The 18,257-nt window shown below is 49.2% G+C and overlaps 1 protein-coding gene across 1 annotated transcript; it reads left to right on the top strand.

Moving 5' to 3' along the window:
* Window positions 1–3,667: 3,667 nt before the first annotated feature.
* SUMF2 (sulfatase modifying factor 2) lies at window positions 3,668–16,923 on the top strand (the record flags this gene model as incomplete). Its single annotated transcript, XM_080702797.1, has 8 exons — window positions 3,668–3,804; window positions 9,011–9,125; window positions 10,010–10,054; window positions 10,350–10,500; window positions 11,495–11,550; window positions 13,930–14,014; window positions 14,155–14,299; window positions 16,839–16,923. 8 exons carry the CDS (start codon window positions 3,668–3,670, stop codon window positions 16,921–16,923), a joined length of 819 nt encoding a protein of 272 aa, XP_080558923.1.
* Between the last annotated feature and the right edge of the window lie 1,334 nt (window positions 16,924–18,257).

The following is an 18,257-nucleotide window of genomic DNA, read 5'->3' as shown; positions in this document are numbered from 1 at the left end:
AGCTTTGAAGCCAGCCTCAACTACTTAGGCCCTTTGCAACTCAGTGAGGCCCTGTTTGAAAATAAAAAATAGGGCTGGGGATGTAGCTCAGAGGTAGAATGCCCTTGGGTTTCATCCCCAGTACTGGACACATACACAAAAAAGACTGAGTATGTAGCTTGAATGTAGAATTCCTGTGGGTTCAGTTGAGTGTGGTTGTACATGTAATCCTAGTACTTGGGAGGTTAGCACAGAAGAATTACAGGTTCAAAGCCTGCCTCAGTAAATAGGAAAACTCACCTAGCAAGACCTTGTTTCAAAATGAAAATATAGCCAGGCGGTGGCTCATGCTTGTAATCCCCACACTTTGGGAGGCTGAGATAGGATTGCGCAGGTTCAAAACTAGCCTCAGCTGGCTTAAGGGACTGTTTCCAAATAAAATATAAAAAATAGGTCTGGGAGTGTACCCGGAGGTAGAAGGCCCCTGGGTTCCATCCCGAGTAACACACACACACACACACACACACACACACACACACACACACACACACACACAAATATATATGGCTGAGGGTATAGCTCCAAGGTAGACTCCCTAGGTCCAATCTCCCCAGTACCAATAAAAGTAAAGAGAGGCCTTCTGGAATGGCAGGAGCCCAAACAGTGCCTTATTTCACTATCATCCCCCCACCCCTCCAAGAGTCAGCAAATGCCCTAATATCTGCATAGGTCTCTACTTAACCACGTCCATTAGTAGGAAAAAAAAAATTTTTTTTTTTCTCCCTCAAGCTACACTCCTTGTCCTGCTTTTTTTTTTTCCCCCCTCGGTACTGAGGATATTGAAACCAGGGCCTTAGAGCTACAACATCAGCCCGACTTTATTCTTTATTTTGAAACAGGGTCCCACTAGGTAGCTGAATTTGTCTGAGAACCCGGACCCACCTGTCTCAGCCGCCCAAGTACTGGGATACAAGCGTGCACCACCATGCCGGGCTGTTTTGAGTTTTAGGGCTGGGGATTGAACCCTGGGACCTTCTACTTCTAGAGTACAACCCCAGCCCTATTTTCTTTTTCGGTCTCGCTGGGTCGATGAGAATCGCACTACCTGCTGAGGCTGTCCTCGAACCTGCTGTCTCCCCCAGTCTCAGCCTCCCAAGTACTGAGCTCACAGGCAGGGACCACCACACCGGCATCCTTTTCCAAAGGGACGCTCGGGGCGCTCTGCGCACGCGCGGCCGGCGCCGCCCACGTGGCTCGCGGTGGCGCATGCGCAGCAGGCCGCGCGGCGGGCGTGCACCGCGCTCGGACTCCGGCATGGGCCGCTGGCTGCCGCTCCTGTCCTTGCTGACCTTCCCGTGTGGCCCTGGGCTCGAGCTAGGTCAGTGTGCCGGCCTTCCTTCCCCGCCGCGTGGCGATCGGGGACGGGAAGAGCCTCCCTGGCCCGGGCGCCCCCGAGGCGGCCGGCGTGGGAGGCGGTTACAGCGCAGGGCTTTGGGTCTCACTGCTGTTACTTTAACTCATTTTAGAATCTCTTGGGGGGGAAGGACTCCCAAGTCCTACACGTACCCATCGTCTAGCTTAAAGAGTTGGCGAATTGTGACCTGCTTTCCCTCTCTCTCCTGGAGCCATAAGGGAATCCAGGCATCATACCATTATATTCGTAGAAATTTGTCTAGAATAGGCAAAACACAAGTCATGAAAAAAAAAAAATCTAAACCATTTCCCAGCTTAAATATTGACAGTACTGCTGGGCATGGTGGCACACGCCTGTAATCCCATTCGGGAGGCTGAGACAGGAGGATCAAGGGTTCAAAACCAGCCTCATCAACCTAGTTAATAGGCTCTCAGCAACTTAGACCCTATTTCCAAACAAAAAATATCTCGAAGATAGAATGTACCCTAGCATCACACAAAAATTTTTGGTGGTACTGGGGGTGGAACCCAGAGGCTTTCTACCTCCGGGCTATACTCCCAGACTTTTTTTTTTTTTTTGGAAACAGGGTCTCACTAAGTTGCTGAGAGCCTCACTAAGTAGCTGAGGCTGGCTTTGAACCCGTGCGATCCTCCTGTCTCAGCCTCCCAAGCGCCGGGATTACAAGTGTGCACCACCACGCCCGGCTAGCATCACACAAAAATTTTTGACAATACTCCTTAAATTCATATCCAGTCTGTTCAGATTGCCTCTTAACTCCAAAATGATTTGAAATTATAGTCACCTTGTTGAATTATAGTAAATAGAGTGTGTGTGTGTGTGTGTGTGTGTGTGTGTGTATTTTACTGGCGATGGACCCAGGGGCTTTCTATCTTCAAGCTACACTCCTAACTTGGTTGGTTGGTTTGTTTCTGGTACTGGGGATGGGCATTCTACCTCTGAGCCCTGTTTTTTGTTGTTTTTTTTGTTTGTTTGTTTTCTGTTTTTCAGTACTGGGGGTGGAACCCAAGGGCATTCTACCCCCAGCCCTATTTAGTCTTTTCTTTTTTTCCCAAACAGTGTCTCACTAAGTTGGGAAGAGCCTCACTAAGTAGCTTAAACTGTTGCAAACCACAATCCTAGGGTTCTTCTCTGTCTCCCAAATGCGGGGATTACAAGCGTGTGCCATTATGCCCAGCCCTATTTTATTTACTTTTTTTTTTTTTTTTTGCAGTACTGGTGATGGAACCCAGGGGCATTCTATCTCCAAGCCACACTGCCAGAGTAGCTGAGGCTGTCCACACTGAGTTGCAAAAGGGCTTCACTACCTAGCTAAAGCTGTACACGAACCGTGATCCTCCTGTTTCAGCCTCCCAAATGCTGGGATTACAAATGTGTGCCACCAAGCCCTGCTTCCTATTTTATTTTTTATTTAGAAATAGTCTAAGTTGCAGAAGCTCTCACCAAGTTGCAGAGGCTGGCTGCAAACCTGCTATCTTCCTGTGTCAGCCTTCCAAGTACTGGAATTACAACTGTGTGCCACCACACCCAACCAAAACGAACGTGTGTGTGTGTGTGTGTGTGTGTGTGTGTGTGTGTGTGTGTGTGTGTGTCTGTCTGGGGATGGAACCCAGGGGCATTTGACCTCCAAGCTACACCACCTGCCCAATTTTTTATTCTTTATTTTGAAACAGGGCCTCACTGAGTTGCGAAGGCCTCACTAAGTAGCTGAGGCTATCCCCAAACTGCGGTCCTCTGGTCTCAGCCTCCCAAATCCTGGGATCACAAGCATGCGCCACCATGCCCAGCTCTGAAACAAACATTTTTAAGCCTTTGCATTTTGTCTTTTTTTTTTTTTTTTTCCATGTGTGTGTTTTACTGGGATTGAACCCAGAATCATTTTACCTTAGTCTTTTTTTTTGGTTTAGAAACAGGGTCTAGTGGCTGGGGATGTAGCTAAGTAGTTGAGTGCTTACCTAGTATGCACCAGGCCCCAGTTTTGATCCCCAGCACCACAAAGAAAAAATCAAACAGAGTCTCACTAGGTTCCTGAGAGTCACTGAATTGCTGAGGCTGGTCTTGAACCTGCAATTATCTTGTCTCAGCCTTTCAAGGTATGTGCCACCACATCCAGCTCACATTTCAACTTTTTACACCATTATGAATGTTGTATATGATCCAACTAATACCATTTTTCATATGTAGATGTAAGACATATGCGTATACATGCATTACTCATAACTTTCCTTTTCTGCAGGGAATGCACAGGCTACTAGCATGGTCCAGCTGCCAGGTGGGAAATTCCTGATGGGAACAAACGCTCCAGATGGCAGAGATGGTGAAGGGCCCGTTCGGGAGGTGACAGTAAAACCCTTTGCCATTGATGTATTTCCAGTCACCAATAAAGATTTCAGGTACATCAGGGATTTTTAGGGGGAATGAAGGCGTGTGTGTGTGTGTGTGCGTGTGTGTTGTACTGGGATGGAACCCAGGGGCATTCTACCTCTGAGCTATACCCCCAGTCTTATTTTCTATTTATTTTGAGACAGGGTCTTACTGAGTTGCAAAGGCCTAAGTAGCTGAGGCTGTCTGTGTGTGCCACCATGCCCGGCTTGTGTGTCTGTGACTAGGGATTGAACCTACAGGTGTTCTGCTTCCAAGCTGAACCTCCAACCCCTCCCTTTATTTAGTTTTTGTTTGGAAATAGGGTCTCACTAGGTTGCTGAGAGGGTTTTTTTGTTTTGTTTTGTTTTGCGGGTCTGGGGATGGAACCCAGGGGCATTTGACCTCTAAGCTACACCCCCTGCCCTATTTTTTATTCTTTATATTGAAACCAGGTCTCACTGAGTTGCAGAGGACCTCACTAAGTAGCTGAGGCTGTCTGCGAACCACGATCCTCCGGTCTCAGCCTCCCAAATGCTGGGATTACAAGCGTGCGCCACCACGCTCTGGTGGTGCTGAGAGCTTCTGAGGCTGGTCTGGAACCTGTGATCTTTAAGTCTCAGTCTCCTAAGTGAATAGCCGGGTGTGGTGGTGCACGCTTGTAATCCCAGCATTCGGGAGGCTCCTAAGTACCAGCATCATAGGCATGCACCACCATGCCCAACTATAAAGGCTCTTTCTAAAATTCATTTCTAATATCTAAAAGGAAAATAGCATAGCTGAGCACGATGGTGTACACCTGTTTCCTAGTACTTGGGAAACTGAGACAAGAGGTAGGCAGGTTAGAAGCCAGCCTCAGCAGCTTAGTGAGACCCGCAGCAACTTAGTAAACCCTGTTCCATAATGAAAACTAAGACAGGTGTGGTGACACCTGTTTGTAATCCCATAACTTGAAGGCCAAGACAGGAGGACTGCAGATTCGATGCCAGCCTCAGCAACCTCGTGAGGCCCTCCACAACATAGTGAAACCCTGTTTCAAAATTAAATAAAATAGGACTAGGGTAGGCGGGTGTGCTGGCACACGCCTATAATCCCAACATTTGGGAGGCTGAGACCAGAGGATCGCGGTTCACAGACAGCCTCAGCTACTTGGTGAGGCCCTCCGCGACTTAGTGAGACCCTGTTTCAAAATAAAGAATAAAAATAGGGCAGAGGGTGTAGCTTGAAGGTTGAATGCCCCTGGCTTCCATCCCAAGACCCGCAAAAAAAAAAAAAAAAAAAAATAGGGCTAGGGTATAGCTCGGAGGTAGAATGTCCCAGAGTTCCATTCTCAGTACAAAAAATAAAATTAAAATTAAGCCGGGCATGATGGCACATGCCTACAATCCTAGTACTTGGGAGGTTGAGATAGGGTAAGATAGGGGGATAGCAGGTTCAAAAACAGACTCAGCAAGTAGTGAGACTTTCTTTAACCTAGTGAGATCCAGTTTCAGATTTATATTAAAAGCCACACCCGGGTGTGCTGGCGCACGCTTGTAATCCTACCATTTGGAAGGCGGAGACCAGGGGATTGCATTTCGCAGCCTCAGCTACTTAGGCCCTTTGCAACTCAGTGAGACCCCGTTTCAAAATAAAGAATAAACCGGGCGTGTTGGCGCACGCTTGTAATCCCCGTGCTTTGGAGGCGGAGACAGGAGGATCATGCTGGTTCGAAGCCAGCCGTGCTGGCTTAGGAGACCCTGTTTCCAAATAAAAATATAAAATGGGTCTGGGAGTGTAACCCGGAGGTAGAAGGGTTTCCAGGAACCCCAATACCACCAAAAAAAAAAAAAAGAATAAAACATAGGGCTGAGGGTGTAGCTCAGAGGTAGAATGCCTCTGAATTCCATCCCCAGTACTGAAAAAAAAAAAAAAAATTAAAAACCAGATGAGGTGTGGTGTTACATGCTTGTAGTTCAAGTACTTGGAAGGCTGAGACAGGAAGATCACAGGTTCAAGGCCAGCCTCAGCAATTTAGTGAGACTCTGGGTTTGTTTGGTTTGGTTTGGTATTGGGCATTGAACTCTGGGGCATTCTATTTCCAAGCTACACCACCAGCCCTATTTTATTTTTATTTTGAAACAGAGTCTTGCTAAATTGATGAGAGTCTCACTATAATTTGAAGCTCTCCCTGAACCTATAATCTTCCTGTCTCAAACTCCCAAGTACTGGAATTACAGGTTTATGCTATCATTCCAGGCAAACCTGTTTCAAAATAAAAAAATAAAATAGGGCTGAGGGTTTAGCTCAGAGGTAGAATGCACCTGGGTTTGATCCCCAATACCACACACACACACACACACACACACACACACAAATTAAAATAGAAGCTGGGCGTGATGGCTCATGCTTGTAATCCCCGCACTTGGGAGGCAGAGACAGGAGGATCACGCAGGTTCGAAGCCAGCCGCGTGCTCTGGCTTAGGAGACCCTGTTTCCAAATAAAAATGTAAAAATAGGTCTGGGAGTGTAGCCCCGAGGTAGAAGAGCTTCCAGGAACCCCAGTACCACCACCAAAAAAAAAAAAAAAAGAATAAAATATAGGGTGAGGGCATAGCTCAGGGGTAGAATGCTCCTGGGTTCTATCCCCAGTACCATAAAAAATAAATAAGATAGGGCTGGAGCTACTTGGAGGTAGAATGCCCCTAAGTTCAATCTCAGTGCCACAAAAAAAAAATTATTTATTTATTTTGTGATACTGGGGATGGAATCCAGGGTCTTCTACCTCCAGGATACAACCCCAGACCTTTTTTTTTTTTTTTTTTTTTTTTTTTGGCACAGAGTCTCACAAAGTTGCTGAAAACATCCCTAAATTGCTGAGGTTGGCTTCAAACCTGTGATCCTTCTGTTTCAGCCTTCCAAGTAATGAGATTACAAGTGAGCGACAGGAGCGGGGCATGGTGGCGCACGCTTGTGATCCCAGCATTCGGGAGGCTGAGACCAGAGGATCGTGGTTCGCGGACAGCCTCAGCTACTTAGTGAGGCCCTCTGCAACCCAGTGAGACCCAGTTTCAAAATAAAGAATAAAAAAATAGGGCAGAGGGTGTAGCTCGGAGGTCGAATGCCCCTGGGTTCCATCCCCAGACCCACAAAAACAAAACAAAACAAATATGTGACACCATGCCAGCTATTTTTAATTAGTTAATTTATTTTTTGAAAATGGAAGATTTAACCCAGGGGCATTCTACCTCTCGGCTATACCCCAGCCCTATTTTTCTTTTCTTTTTTCTTTTTCTTTTTTTTTTTTTTGTTGCGTTACTGGGAATTGAACCCAGGGGCATTCTACCTCTGAGCTAAACCCCCAACCTTACTTTTCATTCTTTATTTTGAAACAGGGTCTCACTAAATTGTAGAGGCCCTCACTAAGTAGTTGAGGCTGGCCTCAAACCTGTCATCTTCCTTTCTCAACCTCCAAAGTACTGGGCTTACAAGCATGTGCCACCACGCCCAGCTATTTAGTAATTTTTCTACAGTAAAATGTGGCTTCCTTATATGTGCTTTCCCCTCCTGTGGTACTAGGGATTGAACCTAGGAGCATTCTACCTCTGTGCTTCACTCCAGCCCTTTTTATTTTTTGTTTTGAAACAGGGTCTCTCTAGGTTGCCGAGAGTCTCACTGCATTCCCGAGATTATCCTTAACCCACAGTCTTCCTTTCTGAGCCTCCCAAGAACTGGGATTACAAGCGTGTACCACCATGCCCGGCCTGCGTGCATTCTTTTATATTGCAAATCATGTTATAGAAATATAGATATCAACTTCCAACTAGTGCCTAAGTTTTGCTTATTACCCCACGATTTTTCCCTGATTATAAGTTCTCAAACTATTCTCGCGCTCTGGGGCTAAGTAGCTTTTGCTACAAAATTTCCTGATCACCTCCCCCAGTCTCAGAGGCCTTTTGATGGGTAAACAACATCTTCTTATATCAGAGGTCTGGAACAAAAAGGGTACTGTTAGCCTGGAGACAACAATCTCTTTTACCCTGCGGTCTGCTTGCTGAAATATACTGAACCATCCCAAAGTACGGTGCAATCCATTCAAGTGTCAGTGTGTAGTTACTATTGAATTCGCTGTCTTTCGTATGTTAGGTAGAGAGAAGGATAGTAACATCTCTTCTGTCTCCTGATTGCTGTGTGTTTACATATGTGACGAAGACCTTTCAGAAGAGAGGTATTTCTCACCCTTAAACCTCCTGCTCAGTGACATTATTCATAATCTCTCTCTTTCAGCTGGGCGTGGTGGCACACACTTGTAATCCCAGCACTTGGGAGGCTGAGACAGGAGGATCGCACAGGTTCGAAGCCAGCCTCAGCTACTTACTTAGTGAAGCTCTCAGCAACTTAATGAGGCCCTGTTTCCAAATAAAGTATAAAATAGGTCTGGGGGTGTAGCCCAGAGGTAAAAAGCTCCTGGGTTTCACCCCCAGTACGACACACAAAAATAACAATAATGATAATTTTTCTCTTTCTTGTTCTCTAAGTTGCGGAGACTGGCCTCAAACCTAAAATCCTTCTGTCTCAGCCTCCCAAGTACTTGGCTTATAAACATGTGCCACCATGCCCACCTTGCTCTGTATCTTGATTGTGGTAGTGATTATATATTTTTAAACTCATAGGACTGTACACTAAAAATGAAATTATGTCCTAATTTAAAAGAAAATCTAGCTAGGCATGGTGGTGCACACTTGTAATCCCAGTATTTGGGAGGCTGACACAGGAGAATCCCAGGTTTGAGGCTAGTCTCAGCAACTAAGTGAGCCCCTCAGCAACTTAATGAGACCATTTTAAAATAAAATAGGGCCGGGCGTGGTGGCGCACACTTGTAAATCCCAGCGCTTGGGAGGCGGAGACAGGAGGATCGCGCTGGTTCGAAGCCAGCCATGCTGGCTTAAGAGACCCTGTTTCCAAATAAAAAATATGAAAAATAGCTCTGGGAGTGTAGCCTGGAGGTACAAGGGCTTCCAGGAACCCCAGTACCACACACACAAACAAATAAAAATAAAATAGGGCTGAGGTGTAGCTCAAAGGTAAAATGGCCCTGGGTTCAATTCCAAGCACCAAAAAAGAAAGGGAGGGGGGAGGGAGGGAGGCAGCAAACTCGCTTTGCCGTGTGGGACAAGGGGGTCTGAAGGTTCCTGGAGCAGGGGAGGCCGGGATGGGGCCTGGGACTATCCAGCTGACACAGGTGAGGGTCTCTTTCAGGGAGTTTGTCAGGGAGAAGAAGTACCGCACGGAGGCGGAGATGTTTGGGTGGAGTTTTGTCTTTGAAGACTTTGTCTCCAGTGAGCTGAGAAACAAAGCGACCCAGCCCATGCAGGTGAGCAAACCCATCGGGGTCCTGTGGGGTCCGGGGGATGCAGTTCTGAGAACAGGAAGCCGAGAGGACTCGACAGACACCCTCCTGGGCCCCACAGCCGAGCACTCCTGGGAGTTAACCCTGACTGAGCTTGTTTCTGCAGAGAGACTGAGAAAATCCAAATAAATGCAAGATTTACGCTGAATGGGGTGGCACATGCCTGCAATCCCAGTCCCTCAGAGGCTGAGAGAGGAGGATCTCAGGCTCGAGGCCAGCCTCAGTGACTGAGCAAGCGCTTCAGCAATTTAGTGAGATCCTGTTTCAAAATAGAAAAGAAAATAGGGCTGGGGGTGCTGCGTGGAGCTGGAGCCTCCTGGGTTCAATCCCCAGTATCAAAAAATAACAAGGAAGCCAGGCGTGGTGGCGCACGCTTGTAATCCCAGCATTTGGGAGGCTGAGACAGGAGGATCGCGGTTCGTGGACAGCCTCAGCTACTTAGTGAGGCCCTCCACAACTCAGTGAGGCCCTGTTTCAAAATAAAAAATAGGGCAGGGGGTGTTGCTCAAAGATAGAATGCCCTTGGGTTCCATCCCCAGTACTGCAAAAAAAAAATAAAAAGGGCTGTGAGCGGCCAGGCATGGTGACACACACCTGTGATCTCAGTCCTTAGGAGGCTGACACAGGAGGAGCACAGGCTTGAGACCAGCCTCAGCAACTCTCAGCAACCTAGCGAGACCCTATTTCAAAATAAAAATAAAATAGGGCTGAGGGTACAGCTCAGATGGTAGAAGCCATCCCAGTACCTCATGTAAACACACACACAGTGACCTCCCGAGCCTGCCGCTGTGCTGTGGGGAAGCTGCCGGCCGGCCGGGCCTCGCCCACTCCTGCGCCCTCTTTTGCAGCCTGTGCTCTGGTGGCTTCCGGTGGAGAGGGCATTTTGGAGGCAGGTAAGCGCTGCTGCCCTGCCAACTCCTGAAGGCATGGCCGCCCAACCCTTCCCCACCGGGAACACCGGCGTTGTGTTGCTGCTGCGCCAAGCCGCCCGTCTCCTCTGCTCTGATTCTCTCCCGTCGCCATCCCAGTTCTCCCTTCTGTCTCTCGGTAGTCTCTTTTCTCTTCCATGGATGTGCCCACTCACCAACTTCCTTGCTCCATCTAGTGGTCAGAGCTGCTCGGGGAGCCCTAGGCCTAGCCTCCCTTCTGCAGGAGCGCAGAAGCCTGCTCACTTCTCCCGGCTGTCAGCCTGCAGGTCCCGGCTCCGGCATCCGCGAGAAACTGGAGCTGCCAGTGGTCCACGTGAGCTGGAACGACGCTCAGGCCTACTGCGCGTGGCGGGGGAAACGGCTGCCCACCGAGGAGGAGTGGGAGTTTGCTGCCCGAGGGGGCTTGAAGGGTACACAGAGCAAGGCGGTTTCCTGTCCTGCGCGGGGGTTAAAGTGTGGGCAGGGCCATGTTTCCTAGAGCCAGAGCTAATTCTTAGACTATCTGTAGCATGCCTGGAATCCTAGTCCTTGGGAGGCTGAGATGGGAGGACTGAAGGCTGGTTCAAGGCCAGCCTCAGCAACTTAGCAAGACCCTGTCTCAAAATAAAAAATAAAAAAGGTAGAATGCCCCTGGGTTCAACACACACACACACACGTACATACACACAAAAATATTATTTTTTGTGGTATTCTCTCTCTCGGTAATACCCCCAGCCCTTTTTTTTTATTCTTTATTTGAAACAGGGTCTCACTGAGTTGCAAAGGGCTTCACTAAGTAGCTGAGGCTGTTTGTGAACTGTGATCCTCCTGTCTCAGCCTCCCAAATGCTGGGATTACAAACGTGGGTCTCCATGCCTGGCTCCTAACTTCCTCTTTTTTTTTTTTTTTTTTTTTTCAGCACTGGGGATGAAACTCAGGGCCATTGTACCTCCAAGCTACACCCCCAGCCCTAATTTTTGGTCTTTTTTTTTTTAAACAGGGTCTCACTGAGTTGCAAAGGGCCTCGCTTAAATAGCTGAGGCTGTCTGTGAATCACGATCCTCCAGTCTCTACTTCCGGAATGCTGAGATTACAAGCGTGCGCCACCACGCCTGGCACCTAACTTCCTTTATTTGTGAGTGGTACTGAGGGTGGAACCCAGGGGCTTTTCTACCTCTGGGCTATACTCCCAGACCTATTGTTTATACTTTATTTAGAAACAGGGTCTCACTAAGTTGCTGAGAGCCTCACTAAGTAACTGAGGCTGGCTTCGAACCTGTGCAGTCCTCCTATCTCAGCCTCTCAGCGCTGGGATTACACGCGTGAGCCACCACACCCGGCTCTTACTTCCTTTTGATTGTCTTGTAAACCCCCCTCCCACTCTTTGCCTCTGGTTTCTCTGCTGTCTCCTTGTTCTTCTTACAGGTCAGGTTTACCCCTGGGGAAACCAGTTCCAGCCAAACCGCACCAACCTGTGGCAGGTGAGACCCACCTCCCTCCTCTCACCAGGCACTGCTGGAGCCTGCAGTATGCCAGGCTTTGGTTACCCCGCTGTGGGATTCACAGGCTTTGTGCAGGGGGTTCTAATGGGACTGATCACTGATGCAGCCAGGCAGACGACAATTTCCAAGGTGCGGGGACGACTTCACAAGAGAAGGTGATGTTTGAGCTAGTAGAATAGGAGATTGTCAGCCGGGCGTGGTGGCGCACGCTTGTAATCCCAGTATTTGGGAGGCTGAGACCAGAGGATCGCGATTCGCGGACAGCCTCGGCTACTTAGTGAGGCCCTCTGCAACTCAGCAAGACCCGGTTTCAAAATAACGAATAAAAAGCTGGGGGTGTGGCTTGGAGGTAGAAGCCCCTGGGTTCCATCCCCAGTACTGAAAAAGAAAAAAAAAAAGGAGATTGTTGAGTGAAAAATGAAAGAAGGAAGCTGAGTTGGGGCACACGCACCTGTTATCCCAGTCCTGGGAGAATCGCAGGGTCGAGGCTAATCTCAAAAACGTAGGTCCTCCACACCTTCGTGAGACCTTGTGTCAACAATAAAAAAAAGAGAGCTGGGGGTGTAGCTCAAGCAAAATACCCCTGAGTTCAAGCCCCAGTAGTACAGAAAGGGAGGGAGGGAGGGAAGTAAAGAAGAGAGGGGTGGGTAGGTGAGCAAACAGCATGAAGTCCTGGCTCTGCTTTATAGTGAGGAGGATCACTGTGTGGCCGGGCGCGCTGGCTAACGCTGGTAATCCCAGCATTTGGGAGGCTGAGACAGGAAGAGCTCAGTGCGTAGACAGCCTCAGCCACTCAGTGAGACCCTGTTTAAAAATAAAGAATATAAAATAGGGCATGTAGCTTGGAGGTAGAATGCCCCTGGGTTCAATCCTCAGTGCCTCAAAGAAAAGAAAAGACAATAGAAGCCTGATGCTGAGAACACTGGCATGGCGAAGGTGGAGAAGCAGAAGGGGCCGAGCACGCGGGCGGGCCTCGCTCTCTAATGGCCCACGCGGGAGAGCCAGCCCAGGACGCCAGCATCAGTCCATTCGGAATGTGACGCCCAGTCACATGGGACCTCCTGGGCCCATCACCTCTCCATACTGCCATGAACCCTTGCAGGGCAGAATACATCCAGACCCTAGCAGGGAGTCAGAGCGCATGCCCGGGAGTGGAACAGAGCACCAGCATGTTGGGACAGGAATTTATTTACTTTTTATTTACTTACTTTGAGCTGCGCCCCCTAGCCTGATTTTATTTTTAGTTTGAAACCCTCTTGCTAAGTTGACAAGAGTCTCAGGTGTGTGCCACCAAGTCCAGCTGGGGGCAGGAATTCAAAAGGGACTGTGAGAGAGAGAGAGAGAGAGGGGGAGTGTGTGTGTGTGTGTGTGTGTGTGTGTGTGTGTGTGTTACAGGGAATTGGACACAGGGCCTTGCACTGCTAGGCAAGTGCTCTATCCCTGAGGCACATACCCTCCTGCCATTTATTGGGCTGAGGGGCATTCTACCTCTGAGATACACCTCAGCCCTTTTTTTTTTTTTTTTTTTTGCAGTACTGGGGATGGAATCCAGGGGCATTCTACCTCTGAACGACACCCCTAGCCCTATTTTTTATTCTTTTTTCTTTTTTCTTTTTGGTGGTACTGGGGTTCTTGGAAGCCCTTCTACCTCTGGGCTACACTCCCAGACCTATTTTTTTATATATATTTTTGAATAGGGTCTCTTAAACCAGCGTGGCTGGCTTCGAACCTGCATGATCCTCCTGTCTCCGCCTCCCAAGCGCAGGGATTACAAGTGTGCGCCACCACGCCCGGCTTTTATTCTTTATTTTGAAACAGGGTCTCGCTGACTTGTTAAGGACCTCACTAAGTAACCGAGGCTTTCTGCGAACTGCGATCTTCTGGTCTCAGCATCCCGAATGCTGGGATTACAAGTGTGCACCACCCACTGTTAATGAGCAGGAGATAGGAAGTTATGGTGAGGATAGACGTGAAGTTGCATCTGTTGGTGGTAGACGAGGAGGTGTTAAGGGAGCACGGGGTGGGCCCTGTGACTGCTGAGCAGGTGCAGGTGGGTGCGGTGCTCCAGCACAGGAGGCTAAGACGCGCCTCAGGCACTGTGGCAAGTGGATTTGGAGGCAAAAGGGGGAAGCTGCTGAGAGTAACGGGCACAGGAGGAGGGTGAGCTTGCATGGAGCACTGTGGGCACAGGAGGAACCACAGTCTTCCTCCTCCAGCCCCGAGGCCATCATGGAGGCCCGTGGGCCACTGGTCGGGAGCTCAGGATGGGAGCCTTAGGCAGTAACCCTTCCCCTAGAGGATGCAGGTGGGACACCTGCCTGGAAACAGGCGGATCAATCCTTTAATTTCTCCCATCAGGGGGAGTTCCCCAAGGGTGACAAGGCTGAGGACGGCTTCCACGGAGTGTCCCCAGTGAACGCGTTTCCCCCGCAGAATAACTACGGTAAGCCACCAGCGCTCCCGGTCCGTTGGCAGCGTCGCTCTGCCTGGTAGAGGAGGAGAGAAAGCCTCCCCCGCAAGACTCCCCCCCACTGGAGGGGTAGCACATCCCAGCCTGGGATGGACCCTCCTGCTTTGCCCTAGGGCTCTATGACCTCCTGGGCAACGTGTGGGAGTGGACGGCATCACTGCACCAGGCTGCGCCCCAGGACAGGCGCGTCCTACGGGGAGCTTCCTGGATCGACACGGCTGACGGCTCCGCCAATCACCGGGCCCGAGTCACCACCAGGTGAGGCTGGCAGAGGGGGCGCAGCACTCGGTAGCTGGGGGCAAGGGGAGGGCACAGGAGCTCAAGCAGGCAGCACTTACAGCTAGGAGGAGGCGGCCCCGGCAGCGTGTGCCCCTCGGCTCAGCTCCAGGACACACTGCGTTTGGCACGCTCGATGTGTTTCCCTCCTGACCTCGAACTAGAAGCACCGAGGAGGGAAGAGGAATGGCCGCGTCCATGGGCCACCATGTGGCCATGGAGTTATGACTCTCAAACTAGAGGGCACTTAAGGGGCCGACAGGATCACAGGCTTGAGATCAGCCTCAAAACTTGCTGAGACCCTCTGCAACTTAGCAAGATCTTATTTCAAAATAAAAAATAAAATAGGAGCCAGGTGTGGTAGCACACACTTGTAATCCCAGCATTTGGGAGGCAGAGACCAGAGGATTGTTGCCACGGACAGCCTCAGCTACTTAGTGAGGCACTTCACAACTCAGTGAGACTCTGTTTCAAAAGTAAAAGGCCACCGGGCGTGGTGGCGCACGCTTGTAATCCCCGCGCTTGGGAGGCAGAGACAGGAGGATCGCGCAGGTTCAAAGCCAGCCCCGCTGGCTTAAGAGACCCTGTTTCCAAATAAAATATAAAATAGGTCTGGGAGTATACCCCGGAGGTAGAAGGGTTCCATCCCCAGTACCATAAACAATAAAAATAAAATAAAATAAAAATAAAAGGCCTAAAAGATAGGGCTGGTGGTATAGCTAGGAGGTAGAATGTTCCTGAGTTCCATTCCCGGTACCACCAAAAATTAAAATAAAATAGGGTAGGGTGTAGCTCGGAGGTAAAATGTCCCTGGATTTCATCCCCAGTACTGGGGGGGGGGGGGAGAACGAGCGTCCGCTGTATCTGTGGCCTTAGGATGTCACAGTTGGAGAGGTTTCCTTGACATGTTGAAATCCCTGGATTTTCTTCATTAATTTTGTTGTTTTGCAGAACTGGGGGTTGAACCCAGGGCCATTCTACCTCTGAACTACACCCCCAGCCCTTTTAATTTTTTGTTTTGAAACAGGGTCTTGCTAGGTTGCTTAAGAGGCTTGCTGTAAGCCTGGCATGGTGGCGCACGCTTGTAATCCCAGTACTTGGGAGGCTGAGATAGAAGGATAGTGATTTGCGGACAGCCTCAGCTACTTAGTGAGGCCCTCCGAACTTAGTGAGACCCTGTTTCAAAATAAAGAGTAAAGGCCGGGCATGGTGGCGCATGCTTGTAATCCCAGCATTTGGAAGGCTGAGACCAGAGGATCACAGTTTGTGGACAGCCTCAGCTACATAGCAAGGCCCTGCACAATTCACTTCGACCCTGTTTCAAAAACAAGAAGACTTAAAAATAGGACTAGGGGTGTCGCTTGGAGATACAATGCCCCTGGGTTCCCAAGTATCACAAAAAGAAAGAGAGAGAGAGAAAGAAAGCAAGAAAGATTAAAAAAAACAAACAGGGCAGGGGGGTATAGCTCAGAGGTTGAATGCCCCTGGGTTCCATCCCCAGTACCAGGAAAAAAAAAAAGTCTCACTACATTGCTGAGGCTGGCCTCTAACCTGGGATCCTCCCATCTGTGTCTCCCACATACTGGGATCATAGGCTGCTCCGCATGCCCTGCTCTTCCCCTTTCCTTTCTGGACCAAGTAGTCTACCAAGCAGTAGAGGCTGGGTGTCTACTGATTCTGTTCTACCACGAAGCCGTGGTTGGCCTCAGGCCTAGACACTTCAGTCTTTCTAATAGCTAATTCTGGGTCTGTAAAATGGTGAGATTCTGCCTTCCAGAGCAGTCGGGAAGTGCCACGTGAAGGGTATCAGTGAAAGGGTCTTTGAAAGTATGAAGTAGGCCAGGTGTGGTGGTGTACGCCTGTAATCCCAGTACTTGGGAGGCAGAGACAGAAGGATCGAAGGTTCGTGGCCAGCCTCAGCCACGTAATGAGGCCCTCAGCAACTGAGACCCTGTTTCAAAATAAGAAACAAAAAGGCCTGGGGGTGTAGCTCGCAGGTAGAATGCTGCTGGGTTCAATCCCCAATACTACCAAAAAAAAAAAAGCATGAAGTACTGATTAGTGCTTTGACATTTTATTTCTTGCCTACAGGTTTTGGGGGCTGAGTCATTTTATTATTATTAATTTTTTTTGCAGTACTAGGGGTGGAACTCAGGGGCATTGCACCTCTGAGCTACACCCCCAGTCCTATTTTTTAGTCTTTTTATTTTTTTGAAACAGGGTCTGAGTTGTGAAGGGTCTCACTAAGTAGCCAAGACTGTCCGTGATCCTCCGGTCTCCGCCTCCCAAATGCTGGGATTACAAGCGGGTGAGTCATTTTAAACCACTAACTTTAGAGGTTATTAGTCAGCAATAACTAAGTCCTGCCCTCCAGCGAGGTCTCTGGGGGCTGGCCCTCATACCCTGCCCTCTGCGGTCAAGCGCACCAGACCTCCGCAGGCCCTGGGGTGCAGCAGGGCAGCTGGCGAAGGCCACGGCCCCTTTCTCAACAAGCCTGTTCTCTCCCCGTTCTCTGCTGCAGGATGGGCAACACTCCAGACTCCGCCTCAGACAACCTTGGCTTCCGCTGTGCGGCCGGCTCAGGCCGGCCCCCCGGGGAGCTGTGAGCAGCCACCAGAGACCGGGAGCAAAGTGTCCGCCTGGTACCCACGCATTCACCGACTGCGCTCCCAGGCAGCCAGCTCAAAGCCTTTCTCCTTGAGCCTCAGGACGGCCTCCCTTCCCTCCCCCATCCTTCTGCAGCACACACCGCCCTTCCCCAAAGAGGAGGACTGCCACTGCCCTGCAGAGATGGGGATAAACGGGCTGCAGCTGGGGTTTCTCTTAGAATTAAGTATTAATGACACGGGGCCTAGTACTCAAATTGGAACAGAGTGCTCCAAATGGCAGCTTGTTAAAAATTTTAAGCCAAGCTGGTCGTGGAGGTGCACACCTGTATCCCTAGTACTTGGGAGGCTGAGATAGAATCACAGGTTTGTAGCCGGCCTCAGTGAGGCCCTCCACAACTTAGTGAGACCCTGTTTCAAAATAAAAAAATAAAATAGGGCTGGAGGTATAGCTCAGAGGTATAATGCCCCTGGGTTCAATCCTCACAAAGTAAATAATATTCCAGAAAGACAAATCGCAGAAATGGCTTCTTCCTTTGTTAATTATGTAGAGGCTTTCATATGCTCTAAAGCATGTTCCTGGCCAGGCATGGTGGAGCATGCCTGTAATCCTAGTATTTGGGAGGCTGAAACAGGAGAATTGCAAGTTTGAGGCCAGCCTCAGCAACTTAACAAGATCCTCAGTGACTTGGAGAGACCGTGTTTCAAAATGAAAAAAATAAGCCAGGCGTGGTGGCGCACACTTGTAATCCCAGTATTTGGGAGGCTGAGACCTTAGGATCACGGTTCGAGAACAGCCTCAGCTACGTAGTGAGGCCCTCTGCCACTCAGTGAGACCTGGTTTCAAAATAAAAAATAGGGCAGGGGGTGTAGCTTGGAGGTCAAATGCTCCTGGGTTCCATCCCCAGACTCACAAAAAAATAAAAAAAAGAAAAAGAAAAAAATAGGTCTGGGGGTATAACCCAGAGATAGAACACCCCTGGGTTTAATCCCCAGTGTCACAAATAAAGAAATAAATAAATAAAGCATACCCCTAGAGAGCCGGTTATGGTGGTCCACACCTGTAATTCCAGTACTTGGCAGGCTGAGACAGGCGGATCGCAGGTTCGAAGACAGCCTCAGCAAGTAGTGAGACTCTCCTCAACCTAGCCAGACTCTGTTTCCAAATAAGAAATAAAATCAACCTGGGGGTGTCCCTTGAAGGTAGAATGCCTTTGGGTTCAATCCTCAGTACCACAAAAAATATATTAAATGTATATATACTATATATATATATATATATATATATATATAGAGAGAGAGAGAGAGAGAGAGAGAGAGAGAGAGAGAGAATA

Source organism: Muscardinus avellanarius (assembly GCF_963383645.1).
Source record: "Muscardinus avellanarius genome assembly, chromosome: 10".
Lineage (NCBI taxonomy): Eukaryota > Metazoa > Chordata > Mammalia > Rodentia > Gliridae > Muscardinus > Muscardinus avellanarius.
The sequence above is the reverse complement of the archived record's forward strand: the minus strand, read 5'-3'. Positions and strand labels throughout refer to the sequence as shown.